The sequence below is a fragment of the Eumetopias jubatus genome, unplaced genomic scaffold (genome assembly GCF_037043125.1).
Source record: "Eumetopias jubatus isolate StellerSeaLion01/CBP00866 unplaced genomic scaffold, mEumJub1_p1.0 scaffold_15, whole genome shotgun sequence".
NCBI lineage: Eukaryota > Metazoa > Chordata > Mammalia > Carnivora > Otariidae > Eumetopias > Eumetopias jubatus.
In genome coordinates this window covers 11,047,147-11,066,861 of record NW_028274821.1, presented here as the reverse complement: position 1 = coordinate 11,066,861, position 19,715 = coordinate 11,047,147, and the positions used below count along the sequence as shown (strand labels likewise).

Genomic DNA, 19,715 nt, shown 5'->3' with positions numbered 1-19,715 from the left:
GGGAATTCTACCAAACATGTAAAGAAGAATTAATACCTATTCTTCTGAAACTGTTCCAAAAAATCAAAATGGAAAGAAAACTTCCAAACTCATTTTATGAGACCAGCATTACCTTGATCCCAAAACCAGACAAAGACCCCATCGAAAAGGAGAATACAGACCAATATCCCTGATGAACATGGATGCAAAAATTCTCACCAAAATACTAGCCAAGCGGAGCCAAGTACATTAAAAGGATTATTCACCACGACCGAGTGGGATTTATCCCTGGGCTGCAAGGCTGGTTCAACATCCGCAAATCAATCAATGTGATACATTAATAAAAGAAAGGACAAGAACCATACGATCCTCTCAATAGATGCAGAAAAAGCATTTGACAAAGTACAGCATCGTTTCTTGATTGAAACTCTCACAGTGTAGGGATGGGGGGAATATAGCTCAATATTGTGAAAACCCCACAGTGAATATCATTCTCAATGGGGAAAATAGGTGTTCAGAATGATTTGACAGCTATCTAGCTGAATTCCAGGGACCAGACGAAACTAGGGTCCCCTACTTCTCCACCATCTTCCTCCCTTCTCCTCAGTAATATTTTAATAGCAACCAACAAGATATGGTAGAATGGCTAAAATTGAAAAGACTGACAATACCAAGTGTTGATGAGGACATGGAAAAACTGAAGTCTTCATACACTGCTGGCAATGCAAATTGTACAGCCACTTTGGACAAAAGCTTGGCAGTTTCATATAAAGTGAAATATGTACTTGTCCTATGACTCAGCAATCCCAGGCCTAGGTATTTATCTAAGACAAATGAAATCATGTAGCCCATAAAGACTTATTCACAAATGTTTATAGCAACTTTGTTTGTAGTAACCAAAACCTGGAAATAACCATAATTATATCAACTGATGACTAGATAAACAAACTATAGTACATCCCTACAATGGAATACTACTCGGTAGTAACGAGAAATCACCACTGATACATTCAACACCATGACTCTATCTCTAGAATTTTATGTGAGTGAAAGAAGCCTGAAGAAAAGGGCTTTACATATTTTATGCTCCATTTAGATGGCTTTCTGGAAAAAACAAAATTATCTAGGCAAAACCAGATGAGTGATTACCAGGAGCTAGCGATTAGGACGAGGGGTACAACTAAAAAGGGGCCACAAGGGAACTTGCTGAAGTGAGGGAAATATTCTATATCTTGATTGTCACAGTCATTACATGACTATATAGGTTTGTCAAACCTCCTCAAAGTGTATGCCTAAAAGATGTCAGTTTTACTGCATATAAATTATACCTCAGTAAACCTGACTTATTTTAAAAATACGACATTCATGAAACATGGAATAGGGCACTATTCATAAAAAAGTTGTGCTGTGAGAAAATATAATATTTTACATGGCTCAGCAGTGGTTCTGATAATGTAGACACTGGATACTGATCTCACCAAACTTATGATATAATTGGTTGAGGGAAGTGTGCTTGGATTGAGTGAATGGAGAGGGTAAAAGAGAGCTACCAGCTCATCTTCCATCGTATAAAGTCAGTGATGCCCAAACTGAAACTCAACAAGGAGAAGTATATTCATAGTATTTAGTAATAGAGAGATAAATACTTTAAAGAAAAAAGTTTAAAATGTTAAAAAAAAAAGTTGCCTCTGTAGGAAATTGGGGGGAATTGGGCCTAGATTTTTTTCATAATAAACTTTGAACTACTTGATTGTTTAAGCTATATGTGTGTACAGTGATCAAAATGCATTTTTTGGTGGGGGGGGCACTGATGGCTCAGTCGGTTAAGCGTCTGTCTTTGGCTCACATTATCTCAGGGTCCTGGGATCGAGCTCCGCGTCGGGCTCCCTGCTCAGCGAGGAGTTCTCTCCCTTTGTCCCTCCCCTCCACTCATGCACTCTCTCTCTGAAATAAATAAATAAAATCTTTTCAAAAATAGATTTTTTTTAAATGACTACAGTTAACTATCCATTCCACGCTTGAATAGGCATAGTCTCCAACTCATCTGTTCACCACTACCTTCATTTGCTTCAAAAGAGAGAAAGTGCCAGGGGAGGGGAATGGGGGGGTGCACAAAATGCAGGAAGGGGAGTGGGAGGTCCAGGCTTCCAGTTATGGAAGGAATAAGTCATGGGGACAAAAGGTACAGCTTAAGGAATATAGTCCATGGTATTGTAATAGCATTGCATGGCGACAGACTACATGTGTGGTGAGCAGAGCATAACATACAGAACTGTCAAATCACTATGTTGTACACCTGAAACTACTGTAACATTACGTGTCAACTACACTTCAATTAAAAAATGATATATTTTTTTAATCTAAGAAAAAAAAAGAGAGAAATTAAAACCCTGAAGTTTTCCAGAACGTTCCAAATATCTGAACATAAACACATTGTATGAATATCTATGAATCCAATCTTCCTAATAATCTCAGAAACCCAACACAGGTAGAGGTCTCCTTAACATCCATAACATCTAGTCCACCAACTGGGAGAAGACCACGAACTTACCTCCGTGCATCGCATCAACTCGGATCTTCAGTTGGCCAGGCCCTGTCAGCAAACTCTTGATGGCATTGAAGTCAAAGATGGTCCGAAGGAGGTTGAGATAGATATCTACTGGGTCCACTATCTCCACTAAGGATGGAAAGCAAATGGAAACATCATTGACCATACCCATAAAGCATACTTAGAAGTGTAAAAAAGAAATCACCACCCTCACGGCATGAAGTTCTGATCACAATTCCATCATAACCCTACCCATCATGGAGGAAGCCAAGTGTCCACTTGTACGCTAAGTCACAAATTAAGACACATTCAAGATCCTACCAACTTTCCCAGTCACAAATGGGTAGACATAATACACTTAGAAGTGTAAAAAAGAAATCACCACCCTCACGGCATGAAGTTCTGATCACAATTCCATCATAACCCTACCCATCATGGAGGAAGCCAAGTGTCCACTTGTACGCTAAGTCACAAATTAAGACACATTCAAGATCCTACCAACTTTCCCAGTCACAAATGGGTAGACATAATACAAGCTATACATTCCTCTCTGCAAATGAAGAATCAACCACAAAATAAAGTAGTGAAGATAAAACTGTGCGCTTTTATCCCACCTTCCTTCTACCACCTCCCTTCCAAAGAAGGCACACACCTCCATGCTAGGGGGTCTCTTGGCACACCCAGGTGCCTCTCTTGTGGGGCTCGGCCAAGAATGACTCAGAAGGCTTCAAACAAATCAAGGAGTGACTTCAGCAGTGACCCTTATTTTCTAAATGCCATTGTGCCCACTAAATCCAGGGTTAGAATTGGTGATGAAAGATATATTCCTGAGTTTGTATGAGTCTCTTGTGTGCCCAATCCAGTACCCATTTCAGGGTGAATGCCAGATATTTAGAAATCCTCATTAAACACAAGTATTCTTCAATGTCTGGTACCACCCAGCGACCGGGAATCCCAAACTAGTCTTTTCCATTTATTTGACAGATACACACAATGCCAAATATTCATTACATTTTCCAAACTTGGCCATCAGCATATAATTAATACTAAGAACGTGTTTTCCTAGAATAGTAAATACTTGCCTCTTTAGGCACTAAAAGTTGTCCATAAGCCCTGCTTTTAAGTTCATAATTAAATTTTGAAACATATGTGTGTTGTTTTTCAAATTTTTCAAATATTGTACTACTTTGGAACTCCAAAACACTTACACCTGCACTAAAGATATTACCAATCCACCTTTAATAATTACCAGTAAATTCCAGGTATAATATCTAATGAATGGAACTTTAATATGTTATATGAAAATATCCCTTCATCTGGTCAAACACCCATCTAAAAATATTTTTCCTTGCACTTAAAGCAATGTAGTATATATGCCCATTCAAACATAATGTAATAATTTTTTGATGAACACAAATCATTTTTAATCTTTTGGCCTGAGAGGGGTATTAATTTATACAATAAATTAAGAATTAATCTGTATGAAATGTATACCTAAAAATGGCTAAAATAGTAAACTTTGTTATGTATATTATACCACAATAAAAAAATTAATCTATGAAGTAAAAGAATACATTAGAAGTCTTACTCCACAATATAAGGTAATATTTCTGGCAATTTCATTCTGGTTCTTTAATTCTTGAACCACTTGCCTAAATATACTTGGGATTCATAGCAGATAACACATAGTAGACAGAAATGTAAAAAAAACAAGGAAGCAAGTAGAATTCAGTGAAAACTGAAAGTTCACATCAAATAGTTCATGCTCTAGACCCCTTAAGGTGAAATGCCAAGGAATGATGTATTTCCAATTAACTCAAGCCTTGCTCAACATTTAAAACAGCAAGAACACAGCACATAAATTATCCCAAATGATTATCTCCAAGTTCTTCTTGGGAGCCAGGGAATTCTTCTACCCACCTCCTGTTATCCACAGCATTTTAGAAAACTCATCAAATTAGCAATATGGCTGCAGAAACAGCCTGAATCTGAGCTCACCAAAGATATGGGTCTCTTAGACAGGTATAAAAATTGTGAAGATACCAATAGTAAATAAATCATTCATAACGTCTTCCTGATGGTAATGCCTCATTTTTCCCAGTCATCATACTGTCCAGTTTTTCCAAACATATGTAAACAAGCATATTTAAATCCATTTGTTTCATATAATATATCCCCTGTTTACAGTTGTCAAATCACTGTGTGTGCATGTGTTTGCATGCTCCCAGCTAGATTAATAAAAGGAGGCACCATTGTTTCCAGTATCACATGGCTTCCGGTTAATTTCTGCTGCTTAGCTAAGCAAGCAACTGACTCAGAATCCTTCACGAAAAAGGTAGTAGTGTTGGCTTAACAGTGTGACCCCTCAACAGTCCATTTCAAGCTCTTTCTTGCCTGTCCCTCAAATGCCATGTGGCTGCAAGCCTGGTATTTAATCTTTTTAGCTAAATTAATTTAATTGTCAAATAAGGATAACATCTTAACACAGACTGTATTTCAGCATATAGGGCACTAAAGGAGTAACAAGTTGGTTTACGGCTAATTGTATACGTTCTAGGAAAAAGCAATAGGATAAAAGGGGGGGGGCATAATATGCATATACATGATATTAGTGATGTTATATTGTTCAATATTAATCTGTAAAATTAAAAGTTATAATCTGAGTACTTCAGAAGTTTCAGTCACTCTCTAGTATGGGATATTTGGGGCAATTTCATTCTGTGCTTTGCCTCAATCCATTTGGTACTTACTGAGTTCCTTCATAAAATCTCCTCACCTAGTGCTTGGTATGGAATGGGGGATCCTTTGCACATTGAATCAAGTTGAACAGCATGGTCCTGACTTGGAAAAAAAAAAATGCCTACCTTCCATGGGAATTTTTAATAACCCCATTACCTTGTTGGTTCCCTCCTTAACTACATAAAATATTCCAGCATCTTCACTGTAATTGATTAGAAAAGTGAAGACATGTTTTGGCGATTCACGTCCTATTCTTGGAATGCCATAAGGGAGTCAGCTATGATGTTTTTCCTATGTTGAAAGTGATCTAGAGTTGAGAAGTCATTTTTGAAAGCTGCCAGTTCTGAGTATCTTGGCTGCTCTCACTTCCCTGTGAGAGCATATTACATCTGCTTATCAAGTCACTCCCCAAAGAGATAAACCAATCACTTTAGTGTGTGCCCACCCCCCATCCCAGAAAGCAGAGTCACCTCCACCCATGGAGTTATTCTCAGTTCTTCAAAATATAATCTATTACCTCTAAATGGCTTGAATTTGTTCTCCAGGTCAAATTCTTGTCTTCCAAGCCGAGATAGGTCAATTCGAAGATCAGGGCATATGGCATATTCCTCGATTGTTTTGCTGATCTGATAGATTTTGTCTGAGACCACATCTGGTGCAGGACCTACATTTGGAAACAGCACACCACCAAAAATATGTTTTTTTAAAAAAGTGTCTGCAACTTCAATCAGAGGAAGGTTATCTCCTTCACCACCAAGCAAAAGAAAGATTCATTTGTTCTCCAAACAATGGACAACAGTTCACCATTCAATTAGCCTCCATATTCTTTGTGTTGTATTCATCCATGATGGAGGAAATTTGGTCAGCCTCACCTGTTCTATGTAGGCTAATAACCCATATGTTTGTTTGTCTGAATCCACTTCTGAGCAATGATACAGCTTCCCTAAAAATAGTTTCACACCTGCCAGGGAGACCCGGTTATGTAATCAGCTTTTTTCAGGATATGAGACACCAACAGGATATGCACTTGACAGAAGTGAGGGATTCCAGATTTAAACTGCAGCCTCCCAAGTGCACCTAGAGAAAGAAAATACGACTTCTACTCCCAAGTCTGCTCCCTTGTTGAGGCAGGAGCTTGCCAGGGTTAACCGTTTTCCCTAACTCACGCTCTCTAGTGACTTCCAAGATTTTAAAATGAGGGTTAGCCAAAAATATCTGATGTGTTTCCTCACAAGGTCGAGAGGACAATTAGGCTGTGAAAGACTTTAAATGAACACGAAATCAACAGTTGGTCCACCTTCCAATTTTCTTTTTAATTTTTGTATCTTACTGCAAGTCACTTAAGATTTCTTGCAACAAGTCTGGGAATCAAATGAGTACACTGAAAGATCTGAAATATCAATAGATAGGTTTTGTATGAATTATACTCGCCAACTCTACTGTAACTTTCAACTGAAAAGAAATCAAGAAATAATTTATTTTCTATCCCAATCCTTCAAGCTACACTGTTCAACAGAGTAGCCACTAATGATATGCAGCTATTGAGCACCTGAAATATGGCTAGTGAAATTGATACGTGCTGTGATTGTAAAATACATATCAAATTTTGAACAGTTCATAGAAAAAATCTAATAGATTGCATTTAACTTTTACAGCAGCATGCCAAAATAATATTTTCAGTATACTACGTTTAAAAATGCATCGTTCATTTCACCTTTTGTTTTTTACTTTTTGATGTGGCTACCAGAAAGTTTAAAATCATCTCTGACTCACAATGTATTTCTATTAGACAGTGCTGCCTTAAAGCATAGCACTGTTTTTGTCTCCCAAGAAATGCTCGTTGAATGTATAAAAAGGAACAGCACCTAAACACACAAATTGTACACATTAACTGTGTGCAGATTTTTTTTGTCTATCTATTATATCTGAAGAAAGTTGTTTTAAAAATAAATACCCCCATTCTAGTGCATCAGAAAGAAGCCTAGTAGATTTTACCCATATTTCCTTGTCCTTTAGGAAAAGACTGCAGAGAAACAAAAACAAAAACATGGCCTTCCTCCTCCACTCCTCACCATTTTTTATCCTTCTGCAAAATGTAAAACAGTAAATAGTCTTGTTCAGTCTTTGCGTTTTTTATGCTTGTCCGACTAGAGAATGCATGAATATCTCCCTGCTCCGTTAGGTGCCACACTGTGTTCTTTGGCTGTGTCCCTCACTTTTAAAAAGCCTGATTTAATGACAAAGTACACCGGTTTCCAAAAGTAAAACAACTTCTAGCAAGTTTGTTTCCTATGATGCCACTCAACCACTCGGTTGTTAACCTCACAGTTCATCAACAACTTCTGCATCCATCCACCACTCCCAAGTTCCTTGACATCTTCCGCTCTAATGAGTTTTCCTCTTCATTTTAGTCAGTGGCTGGTAGAGTCATATCTTAAGTATTATTGTCTCTTGAAATCCTTTCAAAAATACCAAATTTGAGTGTCCTCAACCCACAAATTCCTTATCAGCCAGCTACCCTACTCCATACGTCTGCTGAACCTGCCCTCTCCTATATTGATACTTATTAATCATCACTTGATTAATCCCAGTCTATCCGTCCATTCTAGTTTCACTGGTCTCTATTCTCAGGACCCTAAGGTCCACCATATGAGCCATACCTTCGTTAGCATAATAACATGAACCTACATTTATTGAAACTTACATATACCACCTTTCACACTTTACATGGAATTCAGCACTCACTAAAAGCAGATGAGGTAGGAGTTATTATTACCCTCATTTTCCAAATGGGGAAACTGAAATTTGAAGAGATGGAGATCCTTTTTTTTTTAAGACTTTATTTATTTATTTGAGAAAGAGAAAGAGAAAGAGATAGAGAGAGAGCATGAGAGGGGAGAGGGTCAGAGGGAGAAGCAGACTCCCTGCTGAGCAGGGAGCCCGATGCGGGACTTGATCCCGGGACTCCAGGATCATGACCTGAGCCAAAGGCAGTCGCTTAACCAACTGAGCCACCCAGGCGCCCAGAGATGGAGATCCTTAACCAAGATCCTATCACTGGTAATAGATAGAGGCTGGATTTCAAATCCTAATAGTCCGATGTCAGCTCAGACACCCGTAACAAGTATAAGCCGCCTTGAGGCTATGCCACACCTACACAGTCATTCCCCAACCCTGAGACATCACCATCATCTGCCCCCACTGCTGCAATTTCCAGACTCCCACATATTGCTGGAGGTAGTCAAAAATTATACCAATTGACTCCCCCTAAGAATGAGGCTATTTAGCTTTTTGACTTCTCATGTATGAATCATCAACACATTTCCCAGAGTACCTTTTACAAAATACATCCCAAGTCCTTTCTCTCCTTGTCCCATTATCTGAGCAGGCAATTTTCTTCTTACTTTCTTTTTGAACAGGTATAGCAACTATCACCCCTAACTTTCATTCTTTACCCCTCAGAGTTGTTTTCTTCCCCATCCTTGCCTTCTCTTTCAGAAGTTCTGCCCTCTTCCCAGAATCTAGGCTCTAATTGAGCGCCACACCTTACTAATTCTGTGACACTGGTCAAGCTTTTTAAAACATTTTATTCCTCAGTGACTTCATCAGGTTGTTATGAGGATTAAATAGGATAATGTATGTAAAGTTCTGAGTATGGTGCCCAGCACACTGTAAGATTCTAAAAAATCCAGTATTTTTATTATGAATTCCATTTCCCCTCTAGCATCTTCCTCTCTACTTAAAAACATGCTCAGAATGGTCCTGTCCTCTAAATGCACTTTAAAAGCAACATAGTTCCGGATGTATTCTATTTCCCTGGCTGTGCCTACTAATTCTGTGGACACTTAGCTTTCTTTTTTTTTTTAAAGATTTATTCATTTATCTGAGAGAGAAAGAGAGAGCGTGTGCAAGTGGGGGGGGGAGCAGAGGGAGAGGGAGAGAGAGAGAGAGAGAGAGAGAGAAAGACTCCCCTTTGAGCACAGAGCCCAGCAAGGGGCTCAATGCCAGGCTCGATGCCAGGATCCCAAGATCATGAGCTGAGCCAAAATCAAGAGTTGGATATCCAACCGACTGAACCACCCTGGTGCCCCAAGACACTTAGCTTCTTAATTAATTAAAAAAAAAAAGTATCTATATGAACACAATGAAAAGAGATGAATGCCTCTTCGGGAAAAAGAAATTATGGTAAAATTGATTCTACTTTGAGTAGGAAGAAACCAACTGAATCTTTCTTTGCCATTAGGAATGTTAGCTTCAGTAATGACGCCAAGACGATGCAAATAAGAAGAATTAAGCGTTAAGAGAGGGATTTTCAATGCAGTTAAAGGCCAAATGATAAATTCAATCCCCTTCCTCTATGGCTGAATAGGTCTCATTTCCTCCTGTAATTTATTCTACAAAATGGGTATTTAAATAATATCTTCTCCCTTTATGTCTCATAGGATATCATAGAGAAGACTGAGATGTTCTTGTAAGATATGAAATCGTATACAAATTCCAAATACTTACTTGAAATCCATTCAGCTTGGCAACTTTTATAACACATTTCTCTATGAATTGCCATTTTCTGAGCCCATTCAATTTCCTGTGTTAACAGCATAGAGAATAACTGAATATTGCCTCTTTTTTTTCCTGAAATCCTCAGTAGTTGCTGCAAGACTAGATGTGGGTCCTAGGTATGCTTTCTAATGAAGCAAAACTTCTCGAAGAATAGGACACGTCATAAGGTGTTTTTTTTTAAAACACTTGATGTGAGTGAAGTTCATTTGTTTGGATAATGTCCAAAATGGCTGCAAGGAGGGAAATAATGAATATTCTGGCCTAGGCCAAAAATAATTCATAAAGGTTACTGTTGTTGGTTAAAATTCAGCTCCTACTTTTGTATAAATGCAGACTCAGTGTCCTAGACTAAGATTAAGAGACTTAACAACGAAATGCAATGCATAGTTCTTGGATGCATCCCGGTTTGAGTAAAACAGCTCTAAATAACATTTTGGACACAACTGGAAAAACTTGAATATAGATTAGGTTTTAGATGGTATTAGAGAATTGGTGTTATTTTGTTACATATTTTCTTAGGTGTGATAATGTATTTATGTTGGAATGTCTTTCTTTTTAAGAGATGTATTCAGAAATATTTAGGTGTAAAACATCTTCATGCTGTAATTTACTTTAAAATCCTTTAGGGGAGAAAAGTGCAAAATGGAAAAATGTATATACATTAATATGTGTGTGTGTATATATATGTATATACATTAATATAAGAAATAGTGAAATAATTCTAAGCATTTCAGCGAGAGAAGGTCAACAATGTAGGAAAGAGAGACGTCTACAAGTTACGCTAAAAAATCATTTTTCTGGCCTTGAGCAGCCATGTGAACTTGAGCAAATAACAGCCTCGTGGGGATTTCTTCATCTATAAAATGACAGGAATGATCTAAATGACTTAGAGGGTCCATTCCAACTTTAAAACCCAGAGTACTTCCATATCAGATAAGCATCCATTATACAACCATTTCACTGTGCTAAGGAGGGCAGAGGACCAAGAGACCAAGGGGATTCAAGATCCCATTAGGCCACTTCCTTGTCATGTCACCTCAAGGGTTATGATGGTTGATTTTATATGTCAACCTGACTGGGCCTATCTGGATGCCCAGATATTTGGTTAAACCTTATTCCTGTGTGTATATAGGGCTGTTTCTGGATGAGATTAGTATGTGAATCAGTAGACTGAGGAAAGGAGAGTGCCGTCCCCAGTGTAGTACCCTCATCCAAGCCACTGAAAGCCTGGACAGAATAAGAGGCTGAGTGAGGGAGAATTCACTCTCTCTGCCTGGCTTCCAGCTGAGACACAGTCCTCTCCTGCCTTTGAACCTGGACGCGGACTGGAACTTACACCATCAGATCTGCTGTATCTCAGGCCTTTGAACTCAGGCCAGAACTCCGCCATCAGCTCTCCTGGGTCTACAGGTCTCGGGCCTTTTAAGCCTCCATAATCACAGGAAGTGAGCCAACTTCCTCTCTGGGCCCTGGGGCAGGTGAGGCTGCGTGCAGGCCCTTAAAGAGCTATCCCTCAGTTCGCTACAGACCTTAGGGTCAAGGGCAATAGCCTGCTGGTCTTCAAAGCCAGATATTTTGGGGGCTCATCTCTCAGGTGTCAGTCTTTTTAAAATATTTTATTGTTACGTTAATCACCATACATTACATCATTAGTTTTTGATGCAGTGTTCCACGATTCATTCTTTGTGTATGACAGCCAGGGCTCCATGCAGAACGTGCCCTCTTTAATACCCATCACCAGGCTAACCCATCCTCCCACCCCCCTCCCCTCTAGAACCCTCAGTTTGTTTTTCAGAGTCCATCATCTCTCATGGTTCATCTCCCCCTCCGATTCCCCCCCTTCATTCTTCCCCTCCTGCTATCTTCTTCCTTTTTTTTTTTTTAACATACATTGTATTATTTGTTTCAGAGGTACAGATCTGTGATTCAACAGTCTTGCACAATTCACAGCACTCGCCATAGCACATACCCTCCCCAATGTCTATTACCCAGCCACCCCATCCCTCCCACCCCACACCGCTCCAGCAACCCTCATTCTGTTTCCTGAGATTAAGAATTCCTCATATCATATGAGGTCATATGATACATGTCTTTCTCTGATTGACTTATTTCGCTCAGCATAACACCCTCCAGTTCCATACACTTCGTCACAAGTGGCAAGATCTCATTCCTTTTGATGGCTGCATAATATTCCACTGTATATATATACCAAATCTTCTTTTATCTGTTGATGAACATCTTCGCTCTTTCCACAGTTTGGCTATTGTGGACATTGCTGCTATAAACATCGGGGTGCACGTACCCCTTTGGATCCCTACATTTGTATCTTTGGGGTAAATACCCAGGAGTGCAATTGCTGGATCGTAGGGTAGCTCTATTTTCAACTTTTTGAGGAACCTCCATACTATTTTCCAGAGGGGTTGCACCAGCTTGCATTCCCACCAACAGTATAGGAGGGTTCCCCTTTCTCCGCATCCCCGCCAACATCTGTCGTTTCCTGACTTGTTCATTTTAGCCATTCTGACAGGTGTGAGGTGATATCTCATTGAGGTTTTAATTTGGATTTCCCTGATGCCGAGCGATGTTGAGCACCTTTTCATGTGTCTGTTGGCCATTTGGATGTCTTCTTTGGGAAAATGTCTGTTCGTGTCTTCTGCCCACTTCTTGATTGGATCATTTGTTCTTTGGGTGTTGAGTTTGGTAAGTTCTTTATAGATTTTGGATACTAGCCCTTTATCTGATATGTCATTTGCAAATATCTTCTCCCATTCTGTCGATTGTCTTTTGGTTTTGTGGACTGTTTCTTTTGCTGTGCAAAAGCTTTTTATCCTGATGAGGTCCCAATAGTTCATTTTTGCCCTTGCTTCCCTTAGCTTTGGCGATGTTTCTAGGAAGAAGTTGCTGCAGCTGATGAGGTCGAAGAGGTTGCTGCCTGTGTTCTCCTTTAGCATGTTGAGGGACTCCTGTCTCACATTTAGATCTTTCAAACATTTTGAGTCTATTTTTGTGTATGGTGTAAGGAAATGGTCCAGTTTCATTCTTCTGTATGTGGCTGTCCAATTTTTCCAACACCATTTGTTGAAGAGACTGTCTTTTGTCCATTGGACATTCTTTCCTGCTTTGTCAAAATGAGTTGACCATAGAGTTGAGGGTCCATTTCTGGGCTCTCGATTCTGTTCCATTGATCTATGTGTCTGTTTTTGTGCCAGTACCATACTGTCTTGATGATGACAGCTTTGTAATAGAGCTGGAAGTCCGGAATTGCGATGCCACCAGCTTTGCTTTTCTTTTCAACGTTCCCCTGGCTATTCGGGGTCTTTTCTGGTTCCATACAAATTTTAGGATTATTTGTTCCATTTCTTTGAAAAAAGTGGATGGTATTTTGATGGGGATTGCATAGAATGTGTAGATTGCTCTAGGTAGCACTGACACCTTCACAATGTTTGTTCTTCCAATCTATGAGCATGGAACTTTTTTCCATTTCTTTGTGTCTTCCTCAATTTCTTTCATGAGTATTTTATAGTTTTCTGAGTACAGATCCTTTGCCTCTTTGGTTAGATTTATTCCTAGGTATCTTATGGTTTTGGGTGAAATTGTAAATGGAATCGACTTCTTAATTTCTCTTTCTTCTGTCTTGTTGTTGGTGTATAGGAATGCCACTTATTTCTGTGCACTGATTTTATATCCTGCCACTTTACTGAATTCCTGTATGAGTTCTAGCAGTTTTGGGGTGGAGTCTTTTGGGTTTTGCACATAAAGTATCATATCATCTGAAAACAGTGAGAGTTTGACTTCCTCTTTGCCGATTTGGATTCTTTTGATTTCTTTTTGTTGTCTGATTGCTGTGGCTGGGACGTCTAATACTATGTTGAGTAGCAGTGGTGATAGTGGACATCCCTGCCACGTTCCTGACCTTAGGGGGAAAGCTCTCAGTTTTTCCTCATTGAAAATGATATTCGCTGTGGGTTTTTCAGAGATGGCTTTTACAATATTGAGGTATGTACCCTCTATCCCTATACTCTGAAGAGTTTTGATCAAGAAAGGATGCTGTACTTTGTCAAATGCTTTTTCTGCATCTATTGAGAGGATCATATGACTCTTGTTCTTTCTTTTGTTAATGTATTGTATCACGTTGATTGATTTGTAGATGTTGAACCAACCTTGCAGCCCAGGGATAAATCCCACTTGGTCGTGGTGAATAATCCTTTTAATGTACTGTTGGCTCCACTTGGCTAGTATTTTGGTGAGAATTTTTGCATCCATGTTCATCAAGGATATTGGTCTGTAATTCTCTTTTTTGATGGGGTCTTTGGTTTTGGGATCAAGGTAATGGTAGCCTCATAAAACGAGCTTGGAAGTTTTCCTTCCATTTCTATTTTTTGGAACAATTTCAGGAAAATAGGTATTAATTCTTTAAATGTTTGGTAGAATTCCCCTGGGAAGCCATCTGGCCATGGGCTTTTGTTTGTTGGGAGATTTTTGATGACTGCTTCAATTTCCTTAGTGGCTATAGGTCTGTTCAGGTTTTCTATTTCTTCCCTTTTCAGTTTTGGAAGTTCATACATCTCTAGGAATGCATCCATTACTCCCAGGTTATCTAATTTGCTGGCATAGAGTTGCTTATAATATGTTCTTATAATTGTTTGTATTTCTTTGGTGTTGGTTGTGATCTCTCCTCTTTTCATTCATGATTTTGTTTATTTGGGTCCTTTCTCTTTCCTTTTTGATAAGTCTGGCCAGGGGGTTATCAATCTTGTTAATTCTTTCAAAGAACCAGCTCCTAGTTTCATTGATCTGTTCTACTGTTCTTTTGGTTTCTATTTCATTGATTTCTGCTCCGATCTTTATTATTTCTCTTCTCCTGCTGGGTTTAGGCTTTATTTGCTCTTCTTTCTCCAGCTCCTTTAGGTGTAGGGTTAGGTTGTGTATTTGAGACCTTTCTTGTTTCTTGAGAAAGGCTTGTATTGCTATATTACTTTCCTCTTAGGACTGCCTTTGCTGTATGCCAAAGATTTTGAACAGCTGTGTTTTCATTTTCATTGGTTTCCATGAATTTTTTTAATTCTTCTTTAATTTCCTGGTTGACCCATTCATTCTTTAGTAGGATGCTCTTTAGCCTCCATGTATTTGAGTTCTTTCTGACTTTCCTCTTGTGATTGAGTTCTAGTCTCAAAGCACTGTGGTCTGAAAATATGCAGGGAATGATCCCAATCTTTTGGTACTGGTTGAGACCTGATTTGTGACCTAGGATGTGATCTATTCTGGAGAATGTTCCATGGGTACTAGAGAAGAATGTGTATTCTGTTGCTTTGGGATGGAACGTTCTGAATATATCTGTAAAGTCCATTTGGTCCAGTGTGTCATTTAAAGTATTTCCATGTTGATCTTTTCCTTAGATGATCTGTCCATTTCAGTGAGGGGGAGTGTTAAAGTCCCCCACTATTATTGTATTGCTGTCAATGTGTTTCTTGATTTTGTTATTAATTGGCTTATATAATTGGCTGCTCCCATGTTAGGGGCATACATATTTACAATTGTTAGATCTTCTTGTTTGGTAGACCCTTTAAGTAGAACATAGCGTCCTTCCTCATCTCTTATTATAGTCTTTGGATTAAAATCTAATTTGTCTAAGGATTGCCACCCCAGCTTTCTTTTGGTGTCCATTAGCATGGTAACTGGTTTTCCACTCCTTCACTTTCAATCTGGGGGTGTCTTTGGGTCTAAAATGAGTCTCTTCCAGGCAGCATATCAATGGGTCTTCTTTTTTAATCCAATCTGATGGCCTGTGTCTTTTGATTGGGGCATTTAGCCCATTTACATTCAGGGTAACTATTGAAAGATAGAATTTAGTGCCATTGTATTGCCTGTAAGGTGCCTGTTACTGTATATTGTCTGTGTTCCTTTCTGGTCTATGTTGCTTTTAGGCTCTCTCTTTGCTTAGAGGACCCCTTTCAATATTTCTTGGAGGGCTGATTTCGTGTTTGCAAATTCCTTTAGTTTTTGTTTGTCCTGGAAGCTTTTTATCTCTCCTTCTATTTTCAATGACAGCCTAGCTGGATATAGTATTCTTGGCTGCAGATTTTTCTCCTTTAGTGCTCTGAATATATCATGCCAGTCCTTTCTGGCCTGCCAGGTCTCTGTGGATAAGTCTTTGCCAATCTAATGTTTCTACCATTGTAGGTTACATATCTCTTCTCCCGAGCTGCTTTCAGGATTTTCTCTTTGTCTCTGAGACTCATAAGTTTTACTATTAGATGTCTGGGTGTTGACCTATTTTTATTGATTTTGAGAGGGGTTCTCTGTGCCTCCTGGATTTTGATGCCTGTTTCCTTCTCCAAATTAGGGAAGTTCTCTGCTATAATTTGCTCCAATATACCTTCTGCCCCTCTCTCTCTTCTTCTTCTGGGATCCCAATTATTCTAATGTTGTTTCGTTTTGTGGTATTGCTCATCTCTCGAATTCTGCCCTCATGATCCAGTAGTTGTTTCTCTCTCTTTTTCTCAGCGGCTTTATTTTCCATCATTTGGTCTTCTATATCACTTATTCTCTCTTCTGCCTCATTTATCCTAGCAGTTAGTGCCCCCATTTTTGATTGCACCTCATTAATAGCCTTTTTGATTTCGACTTGGTTAGATTTTAGCTCTTTTATCTCTCCAGAAAGGGTCTAACAACTTCCATGCTTTTTTCAAGCCCAGCTAGTATCTTTAAAATCACCATTTTGAACTCTAGGTCCGACATCGTACTAACGTCCATATTGAGTAGGTCCCTGGCAGTTGGTACTGTCTCTTGTTCTTTCTGTTGAGGTGATTTTTTCCATCTTGTCATTTTGTCCAGAGGAGAAGAGATGAATGAGAGAACAAAATGCTAACAGGGTAAAAATGTCCCCAGAAAATATACTCTAAACAAATCAGAAAAGACCTGAAACTGGGGGAAAAGGGGAGGAAAGAAGAAAAAGAAAAAAGAAGATAAAAACCAAAAGAGAACAAAAGAAAAAAAAACAGAATATGATCAAATATGATCAGGCTGGTGCATAGATCAGCGCCACACACTAGATTTTGGGCATATTTTGGTCTGTTAGAAGATAGTGCCTCCCAAAATTTTAAAGAGAGAAAAACTTATATATGTTCAAAAATAAGGGTTAATACAATGAAGGGATGGAATATGACTGTAAAGATGAAAATTATAAAAAATTTTATAAAAGGAATTGATAAGAAGTTGTTTGAAAAAAGAAAGATTTAAAAAGAAAAGAGAGTATGTGATCAGGCAGGAGACTAGAACAAAGCCATACAGTAGAGATTTAGGGTATATTTTGATCTGTTAGAAGAAACTGCATCTCAAAATTTTAAAGAGAGAACTTATATATATATATGCCAAAAATAAGGGTAATTACTATAAAGGGATAGAAATTATGACTCTAGAAATGAAAAATAAAAATGTTTTTTAAGAAAGGGATTGATAAGATGTTGGTTGAAAAAGGGAAACAGAAAAATTCAAAAAAAAAAGAGTTAAAAAAATGAACTTTGAAAGACTAAAGAATCATGGGGAAAAAAGCCATGGATTCTATGTGCACTATTCCCCTAGCGCTGGAGTTCTGCCGTTCTCATTGATCGGTAAACTTGGTCTTGGCTGGCCGTTCTTGCTGATCTTCTGGGGGAGGGGCCTGTTGCCGTGGTTCCCAAATGTCTTTGCCGGAGGCGGAATTGCCGCGCCGTTGTTGGTCAGGGCTAAGCAAGCTGCTCGGGTTTGCTCTGGGGAGCTTTTGTTCCCTGCAAGCTTTCCGCACAGACTTGGAGGGCGAGAGTGAAAATGGCAGCCTCCCAATCTCCGCCCCGAGGAGCCAAGAACTCAGGGCCCTGCTCCTCAGTGCGCCCCCAGAGAAAAGCAGTCCCTCCCGTGTCCCCGGTCTCCGGCCGCACTCCGTGCTCACCCGGCCTGTGACCGAGCGTTGCTATCTCTGGCTCCCGACCCCGTGTGGAGTCTCCAAACCCAGCAGATCCCTGCGGTGCGCTCCCGCGCCGCTCCTCCCGGGGGAGGAAGGGGAGTCTCCCCGGCTCTGCCGCTTGTTGGGTCCCTGCTGGAGGCGCAGTGGCCCGACTGGCCGCGGATCACAGTTTATGGCCACCCCGAGCTGAGAGCCCGCGCCTCGGCTCCGTCTCTGCAGCCGGCTTCCCCGCTCCGATCCCTGGGAGCTCTGCCGCACTCAGGCACCCCCGGTCTTTCTGTGACCCCGAGGGTCCTGAGACCACACTGTCCCGCGAGGGTTCCACCCCCCGCTTAGCCACTGCAGCGACGTCCCTCCGCGGAGCCGACTTCTAAAAGGTCCGATTTTGTGCTCCGCGGCTCTAGCACTTGCCAGAAGCGGCCGACGGAGGCCCCTCCCCCGCCGTCTATCCTCCCGAATATCGCCTCGGATTCACTTCTCCGCACGTCCTACCTTCCAGTAAGTGCTCGCTTTTCTGTTCAGAGAGTTGTTGCTACTCTCCTCTTCGATCTCCCGTTGAGTTCGTAGGTGTTCAGAATGGTTTGATCCCTATCCAGCTGAATTCCTGAGACCAGACGAAATCCAGGTCTCCTACTCCTCCGCCATCTTGCTCCGCCCCCCTCCTCAGGTGTCAGTCTTAAAAGCTGGAGTACCCAATGTAGAGTAAAAACCCCTCCTTCCTCGGAGAGAAGCTCAGCATTCTGCATTCTTTCCAGGTGGTGGATTATTTCGCCAGCAGTGAGGTTTATGGTGAGGTGTGTCGCAGCCTCTCCTACCCACTTTAACATAGTTTCCCTTTCATTTGCCCTGTGTAAAGGGGCTGCTCTGCTAGTTTTTAGGGTTTTTTCAGAGGAAACTGGTCTATATATCTGTAGATTCAGTGTGTCCATGAGAGGAGGTGAGTTCTGGATATTCCTACGTCACCATCTTGAACCAGAACCCAGCCAATTCCTTATAATAAATCTCTATATAGCCTACTCTTCTGTGCCTCTAGGGAAACCTAATACAGCCCCTCACTGGAACTTTCTGAGCCATTTCCCCTCCACCTTGCTTGTCTACCATCAGAGGGTCATTGTAAGACTACGATGGCTGGGGCACATGGGATGGCACAGTCAGTTAAGCATCTGACTCTCGGTTTTGGCTCAGGTCTTGATCTCGGGTTGTGAGATCGAGGGCCACATCAGGCTCCATGCTCAGTGTGAGTCTGCTTGAGATTCTCTCTCTCCCTCTCCTCCCTCTGCACCCCCCCCACTCTCACACATGCTCTCCCTCTCTCTGAAATAAATAAATCTTTTTTTTAAAAAGATTTATGTATTTATTTATTTATTTTGACAGAGAGAGAGAGAGAGAGAGAGACAGCGAGAGAGGGAACACAAGCAGGGGGAGTGGGAGAGGGAGAAGCAGGCTTCCCGCTGCGCAGGGAGCCCGATGCGGGGCTCGATCCCAGGACTCTGGGATCATGACCTGAGCCGAAGGCAGACGCTTAACGACTGAGCAACCCAGGCGCCCCATAAATAAATCTTTTTTAACAAATAAAACTACAACGACATAAGAGGACAGAAATCAGGATGATTAAGGCATATACTAAGCCACATACCTCCATTGGCAACATTGAACTTCACTCCAAACTCTCCCCCTGGCCCTCCAGGGCAATGGCTGGCTGTTAGGATGATTCCACCAGCTGCCTTGATCTTCCTGATGATGCAGGAAACAGCAGGTGTCGACAAGATGCCATTCTGTCCAATAATCAGTCGTCCAATCTAGATCAGCCAAAGAAAAAAATCAATCCAGTTATAGGGGATCAGAGGCATTTCATTGGGAAGTGCCCCAGGCTCTGTTAATAGACAGTAAATCACTTGACAAAAGGAACTGAGTGGGCTTCAGGTTAAGGGGTGAAGGAGAGCTCTG

At 40.5% G+C, this 19,715-nt stretch overlaps 1 protein-coding gene across 2 annotated transcripts in view; it reads right to left on the bottom strand.

Annotated features, from left to right (window-relative positions):
• The window catches only part of PGM5 (phosphoglucomutase 5), a 208,350-nt gene that overhangs the window by 169,872 nt on the left and 18,763 nt on the right, over positions 1–19,715 (bottom strand). For both annotated transcript variants that reach the window (XM_028117393.2, XM_028117394.2), the window contains exons 2-4: positions 19,405–19,567; positions 5,784–5,930; positions 2,531–2,656 (exon numbers count right to left, since the gene is read on the bottom strand). In XM_028117393.2, coding sequence (XP_027973194.2) covers positions 2,531–2,656; positions 5,784–5,930; positions 19,405–19,567 — 436 coding nt within the window. The remainder of the gene's footprint in view (positions 1–2,530; positions 2,657–5,783; positions 5,931–19,404; positions 19,568–19,715) is intronic.